This window comes from Lepisosteus platostomus, chromosome 9 (assembly GCF_059453375.1).
Source record: "Lepisosteus platostomus isolate fLepPlt1 chromosome 9, fLepPlt1.hap1, whole genome shotgun sequence".
Taxonomy (NCBI): Eukaryota; Metazoa; Chordata; class Actinopteri; order Semionotiformes; family Lepisosteidae; genus Lepisosteus; species Lepisosteus platostomus.
The window spans coordinates 54,737,935-54,759,042 of NC_142619.1; the positions used below are offsets into that span (position 1 = coordinate 54,737,935).

The window sequence follows — 21,108 nt, forward strand, 5'->3', positions numbered from 1 at the left end:
AGTATTCAGCAGCCATATCACCCTGCAACTCACAACTGGCAGCCCACTGAAACTCAGCAGGTGTGAGCCTGGTCAGTACCTGGAGGGGAGACTCCTGGGAAAAACTAAGGTTGCTGCTGGAAGAGGTGTTAGTGGGGCCAGCAGGGGGTGCTCACCCTTTGGTCCACGTGGGTCCTAATGCCCCAGTATAGTGATGGGGACACTATACTGTAAACAGGTGCCGTCCTCCGGATGAGACGTAAAACCGAGGTCCTGACTCTCTGCGGTCATTCAAAATCCCAGGGCATTTCTCGAAAAGAGTAGGGGTGTAACCCCGGCGTCCTGGCCAAATTTCCCATTGGCCCTTACCAATCATGCCCTCCTAATAATCCCCCTTTATGAATTGGCTTCATTACTCTCTGCTCTCCTCCCCACTGAGAGCTGGTGTGTGGTGAGCGTTCTGGTGCACTATGACTGCCGTCGCATCATCCAGGTGGGGCTGCACATTGGTGGTGGTGGAGGGGAGACCCCATTACCTGTAAAGTGCTTTGAGTGGAGTGTCCAGAAAAGCGCTATATAAGTGTAAGCAATTATTATTATTATTATTATTATTATTATTAAGGGTTATGGCTGCCTGAAACAAGCTACCCCTCCATACTGTTGCAGCTGATACCCTGGCTTTCAAGTCAAGACAGGGGGAACTTCTAGTATGGAACAAGCTACCCTGCCATGTTGTTGAAGTCAATTCCCGGAGGTACACTGGGAGATGTGCATTTGCCAGTCAAAGATATATACCATGGGGACATACAGTAGAAGGGCATACATGCAGGGAAATGGACACAGGGAGACAAACCTGTTGTGAAGGATGGGGGCTACCCTGTGTGGCCAGGAGAAGGTGTTGCTGTACAGAATGAGCTCCTCACGGGACAGGCAGCCCCATTCAAGGAGGAACAGCAGCCTGGCTGCAGCCTGGTCCAGCTTCTCCTGCATAATACACACAAGCACACTGTCACTAGCTTCCCAGCTCCGCTAATCTGTCGCGAAGCTTCACACTTTTACTAAGTGGCTCACATTGCCTGCTGGGACTCCGGCTCACCTTCTCCTGTACTAAAAAGAGAAATTCCTTGTTAGCAGGTCTGCAGAAAATGTCCATATTTATGTACATTACAGCTGCCACTGGCCTGTCCTGGCCACCAGGGCTAGCTGAGACTTCACTGCAGGGGTGCTAACCAGGAGGCACAATCTCTGGACACCCTCTAGGATATTTCCTGTATTTGGCAATCATAAAAGGGTCTCTGGATGCAATCGAAATTCCTGTCTCTGCTCATTACGGTTCAATCATTCATTTCGAAACGAGCTGTACCGGATTTCAAAACCGTTCTCCCTGTTCCGTACCACCCCGATAATTTCTGTGCCGAACCTCTAATCAGTAATGTGCCAACATGTCCACTGGGCGCCATGTCATCTGAACGAGTGTGGAGTGTGAGCACAGGGCGTGAGGCTCTGAATGATTTACCCGGCTGATTTTTTTTCTCTCCCTGTCCGCTCGGATTTATTTATCCCAGCGTGGGCTGCTGTCAGGAAAGCAGTGAAGGGCACGGTGGATATTTATGGCCCTGCGCTAACGAGGCCGTTCGTTAACATAATCAGCACGTGGGGAATGGTATTTAAGCGGGCTCCCCAAGGAGCGGGCGAGCTGAGAGGCAGGAGATGAATGCTCCCGCGCCACACTGACCCCGGACTGACACAGCCAGCCCTGCGCGGAATATCTATCGTTCTGCTATTAAATTCTCATCCTGACACGACAGAGACACAGCCATCGGTCATCAATCTGTACCGCGGCTGCTCGTCGCTGCCTCTCTGGCTCACTCATGTCATCTTCGGGGATTTCAACGAGCTTTGCTGGCACAACCTCAGCTGCCCGGGGCCTGAGCAGACCTATCATCACGCTCAATGTGCCCTCCAGCACGGGAAGGGATCTTTTAATTTAGTTACCCTATCGTTGTGAACTTAAGGCATTAAGAAACATAATTGGACACTTTCCCAGTAAATTAAATTGCAGTCTACTGCTCTCACAAGCAAATGACAAGTCGTTTTAACTTTTTTTTTTCTCTAGGATATTAAACCGTAATAACTTCAAGGGATAGGGATTGATAGTGTAAAAGCACCCAATTAATTCCTTCTACTTTAATAGCACTGACAATAAGTCACATCACGACCACCGTGAAGCAAAAGTAAAAAGGCGTGCAGCTTGGAGGGCGACTCGATCAGAAATGTGAGCGTGAAGGATGAGTTGTTGACTTTTTTGGGCTAAATCATACGATATTATCCATACCAGAGCCACAGCAGCACATTGGCCCAGAGCTCATCCTGCAGCATTGGTGGACTGGAGCAACGAGAGGAAAAGTACCTCACTCCACTTACAATGGGAGTAGTCTACAACAGTCTGCAGTGCGGACTCAAACCCACAACCTGTCAGTTATGAATCCAAAGGCTTACCCACCACGCTATGCTGCCCCGCACAGAAGACAGTTTGATGTTAATGAGAAATTTCACACAGTCTAGAGAGATGTTTTCCTGGCACAATGGCATCAGCAATAAAAGTCCATAAGCGATCAGCTAATATAGCCAGCAGCCCTGCAACTCACACCTGGCAGCCCACTGAAGCTCAGCGGGTGAGCAGAGAGATGCTCTGCTCCTCCAACTAGCGCCAACTCTCCTGTGCTGCAAGGTGCAACAAGAAAAAATAATAAAAGGCCCAACTATGTGGATGTGTGCAGTACAAGAGTCCTTGCTGAGGACTGAGATGTAAAAACCCAGCTGTTGATTCCAAAGTGGGTGGGCATAACATTTATTGAAAAACGTGTTACAAAAAAGCACTTCAATGCATTGCAAAAAATCTTTTAGCTTTCCTATCAACAACTGTTCAGCAAAAGCACCTGCATATTACTAGTAGTAGCAGGTGCCACTTGCATCAAACGTGTCCACAATGCAAAAGCCCAGTCCGAGCCTCATAGACACATTTTCATATATCTGGTTAAATATAAACAGAAATGGGTTCTGTCATTATCAAATTTATTAATACTATAAGATGGCATCGACACTGGAATTCATTTGAGAGGTAACATTCCCTGCAGAAAGTGAAATGAATCCACCTTTCACGGAACAGGGCTACAGTCACAGGCAATTTAATTTGTGGGTCAGAAGGGCTGTGGCTGTACCCAGACTCTGACCCAGCACACAGGCAGACTAGCAGTCATCTCCAGGACCCCTGCCTGTGCCCAGAGCCCCGCTGAGCTTGACAGCAGGTGCTGGGCTTCATTGACATTCACAGAACATTGCTGCAATCCTCCACACATCTCTCCCTCATTGATATGCAGCTCGGGAACAAAAAAAAAAAAACCTTGATCAATTTTTAATTTTTCCTTTCTCTTTCAAATTGCATTGAGGGTTGACCTGCGCTGCCATCTAGTCACCCAGCCATCTGCACGCTGCGAAAACAGACCGGAGGATTCAGGATGCTGCACAGAACAGATGAGAGTCAGACCTGCGTCGGCTCAGAGAGTTCATTAAAAACCGCAAGGCAGCCCATAGCAGAATAGCACGGCTCAGAATCTTTCCCTGCTGCAATCAGATCTCAGACCAATCGGCATGTGATAGAAGTGGAAAAGAATTCCTAAAAGAGATATTTATTCCCTGAGAAAGGAAGTGCATGCAAAGCTGGCACTCCAAGCAAAATATACTGATAGAAGGACAAAGATAAGTACCTACACAGCATCAGAGTACATGTGCAAGTTTCGATTTAAGAACGTAGATGACAAAAAAAATGGAACAAACTGATTCATGAACATAAACTGACCATGAGGACAAGGTGGGCAACACTGTGACACAGTGGTTGGCATTTCTGCCTCACACTTCTGGGGTCCTGGGTTCAAGTCAAGGGGTGCTCTCTGTGTGGAGTCTGGAGTTTCCTCCAGAAGCTCCAGTTTCCCCCCACAGTCCAAAACCATAATGGGAGCTTAGTGGTAGTTTTTTGGGAAAATTAGCTTTAAGTATGAGTTTGTGTGTGCCCTCTGATGAATTAGTGTCCCGTCCAGGGTGTATCCTGCCTTGCACCCGTTGCTTGATGGGATAGGCTCTGCCCCCCCCCAAACCCTGAGTTGGAAGAAGCAGTTAAAATATAGATCCATGGGTGGAGAAGAAGGCTGCTTTATTTTTATCTTATGGATGGAAAACCATTAAAGGGCCTTCTCTGTGGTATGGACTGGCTCTGCGAGAGTGGTGAAGGTTGCTGTACATCTCAGAGGTCTGTTTCGGGAGGTACTGTAGCTGAATTTCTCGTGGATGGTCCCTGCGAGAGCAAGCTATGCTCGGAGACAGACTGCCGCCTCACAAAAGTTCCGTTATTAAAACATGCACTTATCCTAGATCAATATTTCACAGTTCACTCCAGAATGTGATATTTTGCAAAAGAAGACACAGGTTATGTAAAGAAAAGGGGGAATGAGATGGATCATTTGTCACCAGAATGGCAAATTTTAAAGGTTACAGGCTTTGCCGGTAACTCTTTCATAATGGACTTTTTTGCTCAAGCAAGGACATAATTTATTTTCACTCATGCTTTCTGTCCTAAAGTATAACTGTATGGATTACAGTCCTCCAGGCAGGGATTCGGGCTGTCGGGATGGGTTTCATGGTGGTATTATCAAGTCATCCAGCTGCCCCTGAGCAGTGACCTGAACCCCTGGGCAGCACCTAAATAACCAGACAGGTGGGACAGAGCGTCTTACCTGTAACTCCAGCAGTTCTCCGCTCCACAGCCCCTCCACATAGCTCTGCAGTTCAACAAGGGACGCTGTTGTCGTGGCGACTTCTGTCACCCTGGCAACGATGTTTTCATACCGCTGGCACACTGCGCGGCAGAACTTCTCTGAAGATGACATCACACTGCTCACAATCAGTCTAGACAGCACGTGAGTACGTTCCAGCAGGCACTGAGAGGGAGAGGAGCAGAATAGAAAGAGGGTGAGTGAGATTTACCGCTTTGCCTAAAAGGGTTATTTTATCCGACATTTTTTAATGGTAGGCACCATGGCAAAAGGCAAAATACGGGTTATGGCAGAGTATAGCGAACGAACACCAAAATAAAATCAAGCAGTCAGTCAATCAATCAATCAATTAAACCAACAAACAATCAACCAATCAATCAATCAATCAATCAATCAATCAATCAATCAAACATTTGTTATGGCACCTTTCGCAAAGCTTTGTCTGAGAGGGTTTAACAGAATTATATTGCAATTACTGATGTGGCAAGATATGAACGTTGGGACACAGGGGAGGGGAAAGCAGATGAATCCAATGAGTGAAACCTTTAGGGAACCCTGGACCCTGGTCCCTGGCCCCATCACTGCCCCCCCACACACACACACACTACAGGCGATACACTAATACACTAATCATAACAGATCATGAACAATCTCTACACAGTCCTGAGTTGGGATCCTACCCACCTAGCTCTGTCCCCTGGGTCGTGTGAGTAAAACAGCTGAAGTTCCCTGCATCTCGCACAAAGTGAGCAATACAAGGAGAAGAAGCTCTCAGCCTTCAGATAAGTCAAGTCACAATTAGCCAAAGAGCCTCAAAGTCAAAGAGCCTCCAACAGGGTCAAGAAAAGAACACATGTCCCTTTGGAAGCGGACCGACACAAAGAAAGGCCTGGGGAGATGAGTGTCTGTGTCCATGTGAGACTTCAGCAGAGCTGTGCTGGTGGTCTCTGCCTTCTCAGCTAGTCGACAGGATGGATTCGGTAGGCAGGAGGAGAGAAAGGGAAAGAAAAGACACAAAATGAAAGACAAGTAGAGGTAAGAAAAGGGAGGGCGAGAGATGGAGAGGGAGAGAAAAAGAAGGAAGGACGACAGAGGAGAGGGAGAGAAGCCTCAGACTTGTCCAAAGCTCTTCTTGTGATCTATAGAGCCCTTCGTGATTAATAAATGAACTGCCTCCAAAGCCAAGGGTTTTTCGATTTTTTTTCTCGAAGGTTTTGTTTTTATCACCCGGAACTTTGATGTGTGGCCTGGAGCGGAAAATCCTTCCAAAGTCCCGGAATAAAGGTCAGCCATCTTTCACTGTCCCTTCTGGATGAATGTAGGCAGCCCACAAGTTGAAGAGTAGGGCTATTAAGCACAGTAAGGAAGCAAATCACATCCGTCTGCCATGTTCAGCTCAGGAGGAAGTGCTTATCTCTCGGAACACACACTCCGCGCACCTCCCAATCAACTCTCAGAGGATGGACAGTGGCATTTTAAGTGGTATTTTTACTGAAGGCTACGAAATCAAACTGACATGACAAATGGCCATAAGGATTTAACAAAAGGACTCGGCAGTATGTCCTTAACTGGCCTCATAAACCGATAATGTGGATCGGTAGTTTGTGGCGATACGATCGGCTTTTATTACGCCACATCGTTCCTGGGTGAGCATCTTCTGAAAGCTCCTAAAGGTCGAGTGACGACAGAGCAAGACGAGACTAAAGCACAGCTGGTAATCAAGAGTTAAATTACTCATTTCATTTAACACTATCAAATCTATTTAAAAGCACTGGAGAAGAAGCAAATGCTCTACAAGCCGCAATGAAAATTCCCAAAGGTTGCGATAGAATTCGGAAAGGGGCTGCGACCTGGCAGATGACACTCAATGCAGACAAGCACAAACCTTGACTAGACATTTCTAGTTTTGAAGAGAGATGACCAGGAGGAGAATTAAAATCTCCCCAGATACTGACAAAGTCAACCCAGTGGACTTCATCAGTATCTGCAGTGAAACACAAACTAGAAGACACCAGTGAATCCAAATAGAAGGGTGTTCATATCCATGAACAGGAGGTACAGTACATTTGTAAACACTCGACTGTGGGACCAAGAGAGGTCAAATGACCACCTCTCATTTAAAACCTTTCTTATACTTGCAGCATGCTGAGCCACACACTTTTTGCCATTGTGGGAACATTCACTCTTCTGATGGATCTTGATGTCACTGTTACAATTAAACCTAGAGAGGGTGAACCATTTTTACTCATTATGTCCCAGAAAGCAAAACCCAGTCAGAAATGTGAAAGATTAAAGGCTTGGGTTTGGCTGTGTGAATCTGTTTTAAAGCACTATTTACAGCTTAATAAAATTACATTATTATATTATATGAGATATTATATATTATTTTGTTGTTGTTGTTGTTGTTGTTGTTGCTGTTGTTATTATATTGCTCCATCACGAGTCTGGCAGACTGAGGCGAAGCTTAGCGATCTTCAGGCTTGTGATAAAAACAGCAGTGGGTGTTTGCAGGGGTGTTCGAATATGTGCTGGTAAAACAGATGCACTGTTATACACTGAGGAAAGCAGGAAAAACAAGCAATCTGCAGATCTCTCAAAGGAAAAATAAACCTCAAAAGGCAAAGCATGACCGTGTGACTATTGTTTGGTCATTTATCTCATCAATCAATAAATCCGTAATTGGACTTTCATTTTATCTGGCACCTTTGCTCGGCCCATCTCAGATACCAGAAGATATCAGAAGAACTCAGAGCACGGCAAGCAGAGCTCTGTGCATGGGCTTATAATGAGCATTAAGATCTACGCCAAAGGCAGAAGATCCAGCTTCAAGAATTGTAAACCAGAAATAGGTGCAGATTCCCTGGTGTAAATTAATAAAGTGTCCACACTCACGGGGGTCGCTTTCTATTGAATCTGCCCCTCTTAGCTATTTAGTAATGAAAACAAGGATAGTGTTAAAGCTGTACATACAAGCATACAAGCTGTACACCCCCATACCTCTTCTCACCCCTCCCTGGGCCTTAGTTTTAACCAAGCCGATCTCTCCAGGCTTGACCAGAGACTATAACAGATTGTACAGTCAGATATGTCTTATGTATGTGCGGGGCCATGCACATGCTCTGTGAAAGGCAGAGAAGCAGAAAGCGCACACGCTGGGTCTGTCGGGGACTCACCTGGTTGACGTGGGTGCAGTCGAGCAGCAGCAGCTCCATGGGCAGGTGAACAGGCAAGGCAGCGATCTCTGCACGCATGGTCTGCAGCTGCTGCATCTGCATGGTGCAGCTGCGCAGGCTGGGGCCCTGTGCTACGAAAGCCTGCAGCTGCCTCTCCATCTGTGCAGACAGCAGGGTCAGGTAGGGCCCGTATACATCCTGGTACCTATGTACAGACACACAGGCAGAACGTGAATGTGCAGCTTTTTATTTGTCTTAAGCAGTCTCTCTGTACTTCTTAAAGCTGTAGCCACTTTTCTTAATTGCGTTCAGTTTCTCCATTAAAGCCTTACTTGCTAAATGTACTTGAAACCGTAAAAAGTTTTGTTTCTGAACCCTTTTGTGCATGGTTCAAAATAGCTGAAAGGACAGAAAATACAAAAAAGTTTCCATGCATTTAAATAGCAAATAAAAAAGAGATTTTAGGAACAATCCAAAAATTGATGATGGAAATTGCATCAGATAGCTTTGTAAGAGCATTAATTCCCATTTTTTCATTGAAAAGGTAATGCATTTAAGTTTAACACCAAAACTTAGTTACAATCAATGCTGCCAGAACCCCAGCTCCAGAATCTCGTACGTGATGTCCAGAGTACAGAGCTCACGAAGGTCATCATCAGCAATGGCAACACGTTCAGGTCGATTTCCGAGTATCTTTTATCTTTCCTCCCATGATTTACTGCATGATCCCAGAAAAGGATCACACATGTAAGCTCTTCATTAGTGTCTGTGTTTTAGTATCTAGCTTTCAAGAAGAAAACATCAACTTCCACTGCTAAAACAGATACCATCGATTGACTATAAAAGCTTCATTTTCATCCATCTTAGTAATGAAGTAATTGGTCTTCTTGGTGGGCTATTTTGTAACTTTTCATTTAAGAATTAATTGTAAAAACGAGGAAGGGTTTCGGCAATAAGAGACTCCAAACCCAGGTAGGGCAGTTAGTATATACCAGAAGACCAGGGATACAGAGCTGTAGGTTCTCCATTGACAATCTGTTTACACTATATTGGTCATTTATAGTTTGCTGGCTCAGTAATTGCTTAGTCTGTGGGATACACCGTCTTAATTTAGACTTCTTGAATTAGGGTCATCCCTGTGCCTTTTATTTTAAATCTGTTCTAAGAAGTTTATGTCAGTCGGCCCTTTGGCATACCGGCTATAGAGAGGAGGAACCTTGTGAGCAGCCTGTGACAGATATCCTTTTGTTTTGGGGTGTTTACCGGATGCTGCAGCTCTTTCAGAATCTGCAAGAAGGATCACTAAAGAAAGCTGTAATGTTAATACATTGTGTTAAGACAAATTGAGAACAGAAGAAGAATATAACAAAGAAAGCCACTGGTGAGCCGTGTGAATCACCGCAATGTCATTACTGCCCCACGCAACCCCCTGAACTCTCTGGAGGTGTGTAATAGACCAGCCAGTCTGGTGACGTTTCCAAGGATTCAGCCTTTCCATAACGCAGGAAAACAGGATCAACCCTAAAGTACCAGAGTCTAACAAACAAGAAAATCCTGCCCAAGCAAACCAGGAATACCAATGTTAATGCTGAGAAGAGCAGCCTTAACTCCACACAGCACAAACACATCTTCCGTACTTCAGCTCAGCACTGGCTTGAAGCAGCAGGGCTTGATGCAGATGACCACGCAGAAGGCTGACAGAAAGGCCTTGGGAGGAGGTTATTTTATGATGGATCTGTTATAATCAGAAACCAGGAATGCTAAATCTGAGATCAATTGAATCCTGAAATTTATATGAAAGCTTAGCCTCACATTTTTTTACAACCTGTTCAAATTCCTATTACAGAGCTCTTTCTCAAAATGATATAGAAGAGTCACCCTAGGGCTTGCATTTAAAGTTCGTTTTAATGTCTAATCATGACCCCCTCCCCCCCTGCAGGAATGATGAATAATGCTCTCTACAGCTCTGCTGTATATTTTCTCATCCCTCAGGGAGAGAGGAACCCCACCATATGTGTGACTAAACAGACAAGAATTAATTATTCTTTAAAAGAAAGATGAAACCCATCCATTATAATGACAGAAGGTGAGGAACAGATGCGATATTTTCAGGCAGAGATGGATAATTTAACATTCTGGGTAGTTTTGCACTTTCACAAGTTTTTCTTTTGCCTTTCCATTAACACAGTTAGCCTGTTTCCTCCTCTAACTCATTGCTAATGTTAACTTATGAGAGTTTAACATCACACTCAATCTGCATGGCTTTGCTACACATTTACCGTGACAATACCGTTTCACTTTGGCCTCCTGCAATCTTATTACATTTTCACTTTATTATCACACCTGACCGTGGTCACAGTGGACACTTATTGTATTACGGCACTACTCATCCACACTGACTTTCAGATAGCCGGTCTCGTCTGCACTAATGCACACGAGATGTTTCGAGAGTAAAATAATGACTAAGAACATACTTAGGTAGACTTTCGCAAGCAAGTGCATGATGGGATAGAAATTATCCAGCAGCTGAAAGTCTATGACCTAGACTGAGCTCAGGACAGTTTACTTCACTTTCTGAAGGCAGTCAGTCAGCTGGAAACATGACTAACCAGACTGTCGGCCCCATTCATCAGTCTGCATGTGAGATGTTCAAGTACAGGGTTTTTTTTTCTCGCCCTAAAAACGAGACACTGTGACGACTGCCTCTCCCCTCCACTGCCCGTGGACTGGGTGCAGCTCTGGCAGGAAGTGGTGGCGAGAAAAAAAAAAAAAACAGCAATTAAAATGGAGGAAGGGATGGAGCAATACAGTGAGTGCACCATCGCGCAGCCTGGAGAATATCAGGCTGGAATTATCAGTCAATTATACAGGTGCGGATTACTCATATTTGCACTTAATTGCTTTGGCTGCTATTTTTGGGCTCTGGCTCATTTGGCAGTGTGGGGCTACGCGATTACCTTGCCCCCTCTGTGCGCTCAAGGTCAGCACACTGTGAAATTGCTCCAGTTTTGCCTGACAGTCGGAGTCGAGGCGCCGGAGAAGAGACTCCCAGAACGACACAGAAAAACACAGGCCGGTTTTATTCATCCTGCACAAAGACTCTTCCGAGATTGAGGTCGAGAATCTGTTTTTTTTTTTCTTCGTTCGTGAAAGTTGATAGCCGCCGTTGAGCGGGGCAATCTGTTTCCACCCCGAGAGGATTGCGTTAAGGATGTGTGTAATGTGAAAACTACTAAAAAACACGCCAGCAAGAAGCAGCTCAGCTCGTAATAATATGCATCTGCAGCCAGCACTAGAAGCACCTGATGGACAGTATAGGCACTCAGACTAAGAGGGTAAAATGTTTGAGGAGGAAAATCATGAAACACAAAACATAAAAAAACATGACCTTAATTAAGTGAAACAGAGCAGACAGGCATTTAAAAAAGATTGCTGTTTTGAAGATTCTTAGTACCGCTATCATAACAGTAGTGTGTTCTGAGATAACATTTTCCGATGAAAATGTAATTTTGATCCACAGATTATGTGTAGAAGACGAGGAGGTCCCTTTTAAATTTCCATAGGTTTTCTAATGGAACTGTTTATCGTCTCTGCAATTTCTAATGTCCATTACGACTGCTTAGAAAGAGGGAGTGTGGGCAAGCAAAGAAAGAAAACAATGGAGAAAGAGAGAGTGTTGCGCCTGGAGAGGGTGCGGACCATCACCACTTCTCTTCTCTGCTTACAGTCTCATATCAAAGGAGAAGATGCCAGGAATCTTACAGTATAATATGACAGCTCAAGAGGAGCTAAATGACTTTGCGCAATTCTGCAGTTCTTTCCTGTCTGCAGAGGAAACACTGAGAGGAAGGAGGGGGAACAGGATCCCTTTTCTTTGGGAGAGCGGGTACCGCAACATCATGCGCATGACACTGTCAAGAATAAAAAGTTTTAATTGAGAAAAATGAGGTTGGTTCTAAATGCTGCCACTCTGAGTATGCGGACTGCCTGTATTGGGGAAATCTGTAAAAGCAAAGAGATGTCAGTCTGTTTCGGCAAAGACTAATCCCTTCTAAATAAAAAGAAGACAGTGCATTCCTCATCGCCACCTCACCTCCCCCTCCTCTCCTCAATCACATCTCTCCCCTTTCCCAACTTAATTATCAAGGCTGAAAGGTCATTCTTATTGCCGGAGAAGAAATTGCCCTTTTTGGCCACAGAATGAAGCCAGATAAATTACAGCATCAGCTCGGAAAGAGAGGTCAGACTGGTGGTGGGAAGAAGGGGGCTGAGGTAGGTGGGAGAGGGGAGGGTGAGGGATGCTGGAATGGGGTCTATTGATGGCCGAGATCAAGGGTTTGACAGGCGCAGTGCAGAGATCGAAGGGGCACCAGTAGGGCTACGAGTGTGGTATTAGAAAAAGTACAGGTCCAGAAATTGTGCAGTGTAATTCCACAATTATAACAAGGGTACCTTGTCTTTTACAATAGACTTCCATAGTCTCTTTGACAATAGGTTTTATTCGCTGTGCTTGTCTAGAAATGTACCAGTCTGTCAGTGTGATGTGCTAGAATCGACAGTGATAACACTACAATTACTACAGGAATTCCGTAGAAGGTTAGAACCGTGCAACTATCAGAAACACTCACTATAGGTTATTGCAGCCTGGGCCATGCGGGGTGGGCAGTGGGGGTGGCTGGGCCTGTGAACGAGCCCGAGCCCAGGGCAGACTGATGCTATCTGCTCAGTGGGCACACAGAGTTATGAGCGAAAGGAGGTTTGGGGGAGCAGAACAGATGAAACACTGGAGGTAGACCTGTGCCAAAAGTGAGGGGTGGGGGTGGGACGCCTGCAGTTGAAATGGGGTAGGAGAAGGGAGAGTTGAGAGCTGATGAAGTCAGGATTATAGAAAGGAGGATAGTTGACCAGAAGCAGCCCCTGGGATGGAAACCTGGGGAGAAGCAACAACACTGGAAGGAATTTGAAGAGGAGAACAGGTGTCATGGCGTCTGCTGAGAGACGGTTATTTTCTGTGAAGAGTAAAGAAGGATTCTTTGGTCTTTTATTACTTCCTTTTATATTGTTAGAGTTTTTTTAGTCTTGTTGCACGTTTTCTCCTGCAATTAAGGACAGTCAAAGGTTGCTGGAACTCTCCCACTCGGAGCCCAGGATAATAAACACTACACAAGAGGCGTCTTCCAAGATGGCTGCTTCAGGCTTCCTTCTTCGGGACAAAAGACTGGAAAGAGTGGGATTCGGCTGTACAAAAAACCCACGTCTTGAACAGGTGCAGATTACGGCAGCACTGCAGACAAATATGGGAGTTCCCTTTTTTTCTGGAGGAACAGCAAATTTAACCAAGCAAACACAGAATAAGAGGAGGAAGGAGGATTTGTTTTTCAGTCTTTTGAGTAAAGACAATTCCGGCAACATATACTTTGGTAAATAAAATATTTTTTTCGGACATATAGGTTTCAAAGTTTATCAGTTTCCATGACCCACACAAATAAAAGGGCAGTGAGGTGCACTGGTAACGTGATGTCTCTCGAATGAGATGTTAAATTCAAGTCCTGAATTTCTGAAGTCATCATGGTACATTTTGTAAAAGCAGAGGTGTTAATAGCGATATCCTGGCTTAATACCACTCTCTGCTTGTACAAGCTGGCCTAAAGTTTCTCTTTAACTGGACTAGTGAAACAGTCTCTCATTTCTCATCTACTGGGTAGGGGGTCTACTGGTGCAGAATGGGGGGTGGGTTGTTTTTAGTGGTGGGTGAGGTTTGTCCTCTTTTGTATGTAAAACACTTTGGGATCCTCTGGGATGTAACCTGCTACATTAATGTAAGTAATCCCTATTGTGATGATGTACCAGGATACTGAGATGATACTCCACTGACAACTCTTGGCCACAGTCACTACTTTCAGGGTTTCAGAGTTTTCTGGCTGTAAGGCACTGACTGATGCTTTTAAATTTGAGTCTGGGGATCTCCTGTTTCAGCATACACACACCACTGTGCTTTTCTACATTTGTAACCTGTCACCAGTGTTGAAGAGGCAGTTGAACTAAACACACACATTGAAATTAACAAAGCATACAAATAATTCATATCAAAACTGGGTCTGTGACATAATTCCAGCTGTCTGAAAGCCTGAAATAATTGTAGATTTGGAAGTGGAATTGTAGTTGCACAAGGTAGCCTGGTGACCATCAACATCTAAAAAGCAGTGGAATTCAATGTCTGCTTCAGTAATTGTTACTTAAAACAAGGCCAGTCTAATTCTGAACCTGCCCAGACTCTGCAGTCACTTCACTGTGATAATTATTTGCAGAATAGGAAAAAGGTAATTGCATTCCTAGGTGTCAGTCAGAATTCTAGTCTTATGTGTTTAATAGTGCCTCTTAACACATGCAAAAGTTTGAAACAAATGCATAAGACCAGCTTATTATGTGACCCACATCAATTTTAGGAAGCAAAATAATTGCTTCAATTTGGAAATCACGAACAGATGGGCTATGTAGTCCAGAAGAACTTGCCTGCAGTCCTCTGAGACTACAGCTTGACAATAGTCAATAACCATTATACTACCATAGTGTACAGTACCAATCATTACCCTTTATAGTACCACGGTACACCAACTGATATCCAATATAGTACCATGGAACATCAGTCATTTAAGCGTTATAGTACCATGGTACACCAGTCGATAACTTATACTATCACAGTATGATTGCATGGCAAAGTGACAGATTTCTTCTTTCATTACAGGCTTCTTGCTTTCATTGCACTGAGACAGGAAAGCCACAGGACACTTAAAAGCTCAAAAGCAAACGTTCTTAACACCTAGTTGGCGCTACCGGTTAAAAATTCCATGGTACCCTCATAATCTATTTTGGCAAAGCAGAAAGAAATCAAGATAAAGGCATAGGAGAACACGGTGAAAGCAAAGTAAAATCATGAGAGAAAACATGATAGGAGCTCAAAATGTATGTAGGAGCTCCACTCACCGCTGGGGCCCATAGCTGTTCTCCGTCACCACAGCTGCTATCTTGGCCTTCAGGAACAGCACCATCTCTTCCTCTGTCTGGACTGAGCTGATGAATTTGGCTTCTGCTTTATCTACAGCCTGCAGGGCGAAAGCACCAATTGTTTAACAGCGGGGAGCTTATCAGCCCCTATTAACCAGGCTTCTTGTCTGGACAGGTTGATTGAGGGGATTCCAATAACGGTTCGTCCTGAGAAATAATGGCCGCCGACAGAAAGCAGCACCACCGCTTCAATCATGGGCTGCGAAAGTCTTTAACTCCCCACCAGCCCTCTGAACTCTGAGTCTCAGCCACAAACGAGATAATGTGTCGGGCTTTTTTCTCCTACAACAAAGGAAGATGATAAAAAGCTCCCTGATTTGTGCGTTTTATTTGAAATTCATTGGTCAAGTGTTTCGTCTGTAGCAGATCTGACTCCCTCTCCTTTTCCTTCTCTTTCCACCCCTTCAGTGATCACCATTTAGAGCTGCATTAAGACATCAAGTACACAGTATGTGCAGTATGTGGGTCATGTAATAGGTTTATTCTGCGCTGAAAAGAAAAGAAAGGAAACACAATGTTTCGGCTGTGGAGCCGGGGAGCCTCACACCTGAAGAAGGCTCCACGGCCGAAACGTTGTGTTTTCTTTCTTCTTTTTTCCAGCATGGAATAAACCTATTACTCGTTCCTTTGGTGCCTACGCAAGCTGACCCAGCTCCCCACCTAAACTACTACATCAATAACCATATACACACATTAAAACCACAGGTTAGATACAAATACAGACCTGAAAATAAATAGACTGTGGATTGTGTGGATTCATATAACCAACAATGCACCCATTTACTCTATGGGTGATTCAACATAATGTAGTCATAACATTTTATACAAGAGTTTATAAAAGGGAAAGATTACAAATGAGAAGCCACACGACCCATCTAGGCCGCGGTGCGAAGGTTTGGTGATGAGCTGAATGAGACTGGAAAAAAAGAGACCGCCGCCCAGGGAAGCTGTCAATGACACTTTGCCCAGTCGAACCCTTGGAGGAGCTGCAGCACACTGGGGGGCTCTCATGCCCCGTGCCCCTGATGGCCACTCTACCACCGGGCGAACACTCAGCACAGGACAGCAGGTCGATTCGGAAATCGGATTTCTGTGAGATTTTGCCCTGCGGAGGGAAAAATCAAATACTTCTGGAAAAAAAAACAAACCGATGGGGGAACTCCTTCAGGCTGGGGATGAAGCAAGCGGATAGTTTATCATAGATGCCTTCCCAGTCTCAGTCCTGTCAAAGTTAATGATATCAAGCCAGCAGTGATTACTGCTTTCAACGCCCAGGAGAGGTGCTAATTACAAATCTTATGAATATGCATTACGAAAGCTGTTTTAACACTTTAGGAATTGTGCCATTCTGGAATAACTCAAGGCAGAAGTATCGCTTTTTTTTTTCTTTTTTTTTTTGTCAATAATCACCCCGTCTTCCTTAGATAGATGGGCCTCCTCTCATTTGCAGACTTTAAGTATAATAAATCAAGATCTATTAAAAAGTAACACATTCATTAAAAAAAAGATTAATTAAAAAGTCCAGCTTTGTCAAACATATTAATTGCCTATATAAAGTAGCAACTTCATCAATGGCGGGTTGCCAGTTTTCTAGTGAGGGTTGGGCTCAGCTCCAGAGAAGATAAAATATGGATGTCAAATTTTAATTAGGGTGTGAGGTGTGGACATAATGGTCACAGGAAGTCCTCTGTCACATGACCAATCTGAGGAAGACAATTGGATGGGGTGACAGTTAAAAACCAGGAACAGGAAGTGACCAGAAGGCTGTTGGCCACTGCTAACGTGGAAGTGAGGAGAACCTTTGTTATGTGCAGTACAACAGGGAGAAAGGAGCAAGAAAGTGGCCAATTGATTGATCTACAGTACTAACTCATGGAAACTCAGTACTGGATTTATGGAAAGAATTAAGAGTGTTGATTTCAAAGGAGAGTTTTGATTTTGATACCAGAAAGCAAAAGAGTTTGAGAGGACCACAAAAGAAGCTGAATTAGGGCTTAAAGAGGAGATAGTGTTTTGCTGGAGTTTCATTGCATTGTTAATAAAGAGCATGGTTTTTACCTTTTAGGACTCTGTCTGTGTTTCTGTTACCTGAGTCACAGCTATTAAAAGATACCTGCTAAGTCACTACACCAGAGGTGTCACAGTGTTTAGTGAATATTTCTAGATGACTTTTACTGCATTCCTTTATATGTATCAAATACCCTTGCACACTGTAAGGAGTTCTGTGTTAATCAGGTATCCCCACTACTGTGGCTGGCAGGCTAGCCTGGCTCAGTGCTGCCTGTGTATCTCTCACAGTGCTGTTATAACTCGCCAGCCTTCAAATCCATCCTCCACTCCATCTTTCCTGTGGGTCAACATCTGAGCTATGGAAAAAGCACTCTGATGTCAATCCATTTGCTTTGGAGGGATTGGTAGCCGACTAAATGACTAAACGAAAATGGTGCTTCAGGGAGATTCTTATTGCAGAACTCATGTTTTCTGGAATAGCTCAGTGCGATGTGCTCTCTCAGTCGAGGCTGCAGTGATAACAGTACAAGGTTACCTTCAGAGGTCCCCATGCTCAACATGTGAAGGAGTGGTTCAATGTAAACAATCAAATATCAGATATCTGCAGATTTTTCAACGGCAGATAGATCCCCGTTTTTCTCATATTTAACTGTTTACAGATGTTAGAACCTTCAAAATGCATCATGTTTGATTTTCTAATACCAATCAGAACATATTTTTTCTGTTACAAACCATGCTCAAACTTTTGATGTAGCATAGCAGGTCTGGGCACCTCCTTCAACCACTGTCACAGACTTCAGTCCAGTTTGTGCTCCCTAGACTGAGGCAGAAGCTTCATTGTGCAGTCAAATCACATAGAACTCCCCTGTACTTTGATGCACTCTTGCACTTGTTGAGTTCACAGAAGTAATAACCTGCACTGTGGGAAGCCCTGGTTTGCTTCACAGAAGCAGTAGACAGAGAAAGATGTTGCATTCCTTTGACCTCAGGACAACAGGAGACATCCTCTCTCCCCCCCCCACCGCCCGCCCATGATGCACCAGACCGAACAGGACTCGTAAATCACTGCTGAAGCAATGCACTTTCTTCTTCTGGTCATCCCATGCTTCATTAACGAGCTCCTCGGCCCTGCCGGACTTAATCAATACTGTCTCATAACGGGCCAGCAAACGAGACAGACGACCCACAATGTCTGCCCCCCTTTTTGCTGTTAAACACCAGTTTTACTGCTCTGCGAGCTCACTGAAGCGGGGCTGCTGAAATTGCCTTCCATCATCTGGTTTTTCCGATTTCCATGTTTAGCAATGAGAGTAATGAATGTGCACTGGGATGGTATCAGTTCTCAGAACTGGTCCTGTACTGTCTTTCATACACCCCCCAGATAAGATGTCATTCACCAGACTGCGCAAAGCTCTAATACAATGGGAGATGTAATTAATTAACAAATAATATAGAATATTAGTATAAAATTGGACAAAAATGTGGGAACAACAACTGTAGCTATCAAGAACAGTCTTCGGAATGAAGGGGTATTATTGTTAAATGATTTAAGAGACTTTCAAGAAACAGCAGGGTGATGTCTTTAGATCAATAAGCTACGACTGCAATGGGCAGAGTATCTGTCTCCTGCTTAGGAACTAGAATGGTTAATGACAGGTGCTCTCCATATGTTGGCTCATGCAAGCTAGTGAAATGCTGATGTAATTTTTATCTCTGAGGATGCAACATCCCTTCAAGCTGCAGTACTGCGGTGAAAGTATTCGAGCCTGGTCTCTGTTCTACAACATTGCAGCCCTTACTCAGCGGCTATTCTGCACGAAGGGAATGGAGTGATTCTGACTGCGGGAAGGGGAGCCCGGATGTTCCTACCTGGAACAGCTGGCTCTCGAGCCGAGGGAAGCGCTGGAGGCTGCAAACCACGTGATCCACGACAGCACACAGCTCCTGGGCCAGCTCCTCCGGGGAGGGGGAGAGAGTGACAGACCCCTGCTGCCCACACGCCTCCTGCGGACACACACACGGGCACTGTCACGCAGTCTGCTCCTGCCGGGTTCCTCCGTATCAACAAGGAAGGGTGCAAATGAGTCCGTTCAGTCCATCCAGCTCTTGGGATTGTTAGTCAGTAACTGAGGATCCTTATTTCCCTTAAACACGGTTCACAAGTTCCTCCAGCACTCGTTTGTCAACTGATCTCTTCCGAATCTCTCCCCTCATTTAAAGATTACTGGCTTCCACACGCCTCCAGGATACATCGTCCATGTTGTTTCTTTTCCCTTCCCTGTCCCACTCATTTACCTTCCGTTCCTGCACTCTCCCTTTCTCCCCTGCACACTTGACAAAGACCCCACAGCCCCAAACGCTATCTACATCTAAATGCTTTTCTTTTTTAATTTTCGGCCTGAAATTAACCTCTTCTATTTTCTTTGTATCCCCATGCGCTGGAGTGTGGAATTCTGAAACAGAGGCAGAAAGGGAGGGAACGGGAATATAAAGTAATAAAGGTTTTGATAACCTCCTGATCTCTAACCCCACCCCTTGCCTTGCTCGTGTTCTCCCTCTCTCTCACCCCTTCTTCCTCCTCTCACACTCCCCCCAACACATTGCTGCGCAGAGGGCTCCACTGAGCACTGTATTGATTGTGGAGGCTTGACGGCTTTGTAACCATCACTGCAGGTCACACAGTGTTCGAGAAACGCAACAATAAACACATTAGGCCGCCTGCAAAGGCAATATTGACAGGAAGACCAGCAGGGGGTCTCTCAGGTGGAGGACGGAACTAAGAGGTTACCAACAATGGCACTTTCACAGCACCACGCTGAGCTTCTGTCTAATATGGCAAAGAGGAAAAAATGGAGAATTTTCTTTAAATAAGCAGCTTTCAACATTCCCTTTCTTTTCATTTCCTAATGGTTTCATATCCTACATGTTTGTGCACTGTTGGTACGTTAAGAGAGTGCTTGCTACCTTGGCCTGAGAATCACTCAATGGAAAACATCAATACATCGATAGATCACTAAAGTCAGAGTGTCCTTTAAGTTCTTAATGGCTTTATGTTCTCTCCGTGCTCTGTGCTGTTTTCTCTTAGGATTTAATTGGGTAAGCTGAGCGATGAAATGCAGGTCCATTCGTTGTTTAGAATCAAGAAATTGTCTTCATCATGTAATCACCCTTCATCTCAACGCACACAACCAATTTGTCCTTCAGACTACCAATTTCCTGATAGAACTCTTCTGACTGCTCCTTTAACAACACATCAGCTGCTGATTTCAAGTACCATCCTGAAACTGTGTATTACATGGCACAAGCTACAGCAGTTTCAGAACATTTGTTTGTAATGCTGGCCTATGTTCTGGGTTGAAGAACAGGCAATCAGAGTGCTGAAATCCACAGTGGTGAACCAGGAGCACTGCGCCATCATGCACCAACAGAAAACAATGTTTCAATTTTACATGGATGGCTTTACTGTATGTAGTCAAGCCAGCAAGTAAGCATACTGTAGCTTTGTCCACTGTTCTAGTCTTGTGTGATGCAATTGATCACCATTACCCAAAATCTGTCTTCCATCACAGTCTTGCTTAAATGAAGCATACAGTAGCATGCAGCAGAACTTTTTCAGGGAGTGAAGGTGCCTGATGATTCTACTGCATTGATTCAGCCTTGGTATCATGATCCAGAGACCAAGAGCTGGATATGAGCAGAATTCATATGGCACCACGAGTTAAGCAGTGGTACAGACTCCTAGATTAGTGCCAAAGACTTCCAAAAACTCCAAGACTGTCCCAGCTTAAGGTTTGGGGTGCCTGTATGGGAGCAATGTTTGAGATGTCAAGATATTCATGGTTCATGGTACCCTGCATCAAGTGCCATTCGAAATAAAGGTCCACTCAGACTTCAGATTTCAGCTGTGTTGCTTTGACTTGTAATTTTGTTTGGATGGGTTGGGACAAGTAGTACATCATTTATACTTATTGTACAATGCATTAGGAAGCCCAATTCAAATGAATACATTTTTAAATAGCAGACCACTGCATGGTTGACTTGAAGAACATGAG

The 21,108-nt window shown here is 44.5% G+C and overlaps 1 protein-coding gene across 5 annotated transcripts in view; it reads right to left on the reverse strand.

Annotated features, from left to right (window-relative positions):
- The window catches only part of LOC148655268 (dynein axonemal heavy chain 3-like), a 237,770-nt gene that overhangs the window by 100,704 nt on the left and 115,958 nt on the right, over positions 1-21,108 (reverse strand). For 4 of the 5 annotated variants that reach the window (XM_088645659.1, XM_088645658.1, XM_088645657.1 and 1 more), the window contains 5 exons: positions 18,926-19,060; positions 14,966-15,084; positions 7,982-8,186; positions 4,770-4,973; positions 833-963 (listed from right to left, as the gene is read on the reverse strand). In XM_088645659.1, the coding sequence (XP_088501785.1) occupies positions 833-963; positions 4,770-4,973; positions 7,982-8,186; positions 14,966-15,084; positions 18,926-19,060 (794 nt within the window). Of the gene's footprint in view, positions 1-832; positions 964-4,769; positions 4,974-7,981; positions 8,187-14,965; positions 15,085-18,925; positions 19,061-21,108 lie in introns of those variants that run through there. The other variant, XM_088645661.1, reaches the window with a different exon arrangement.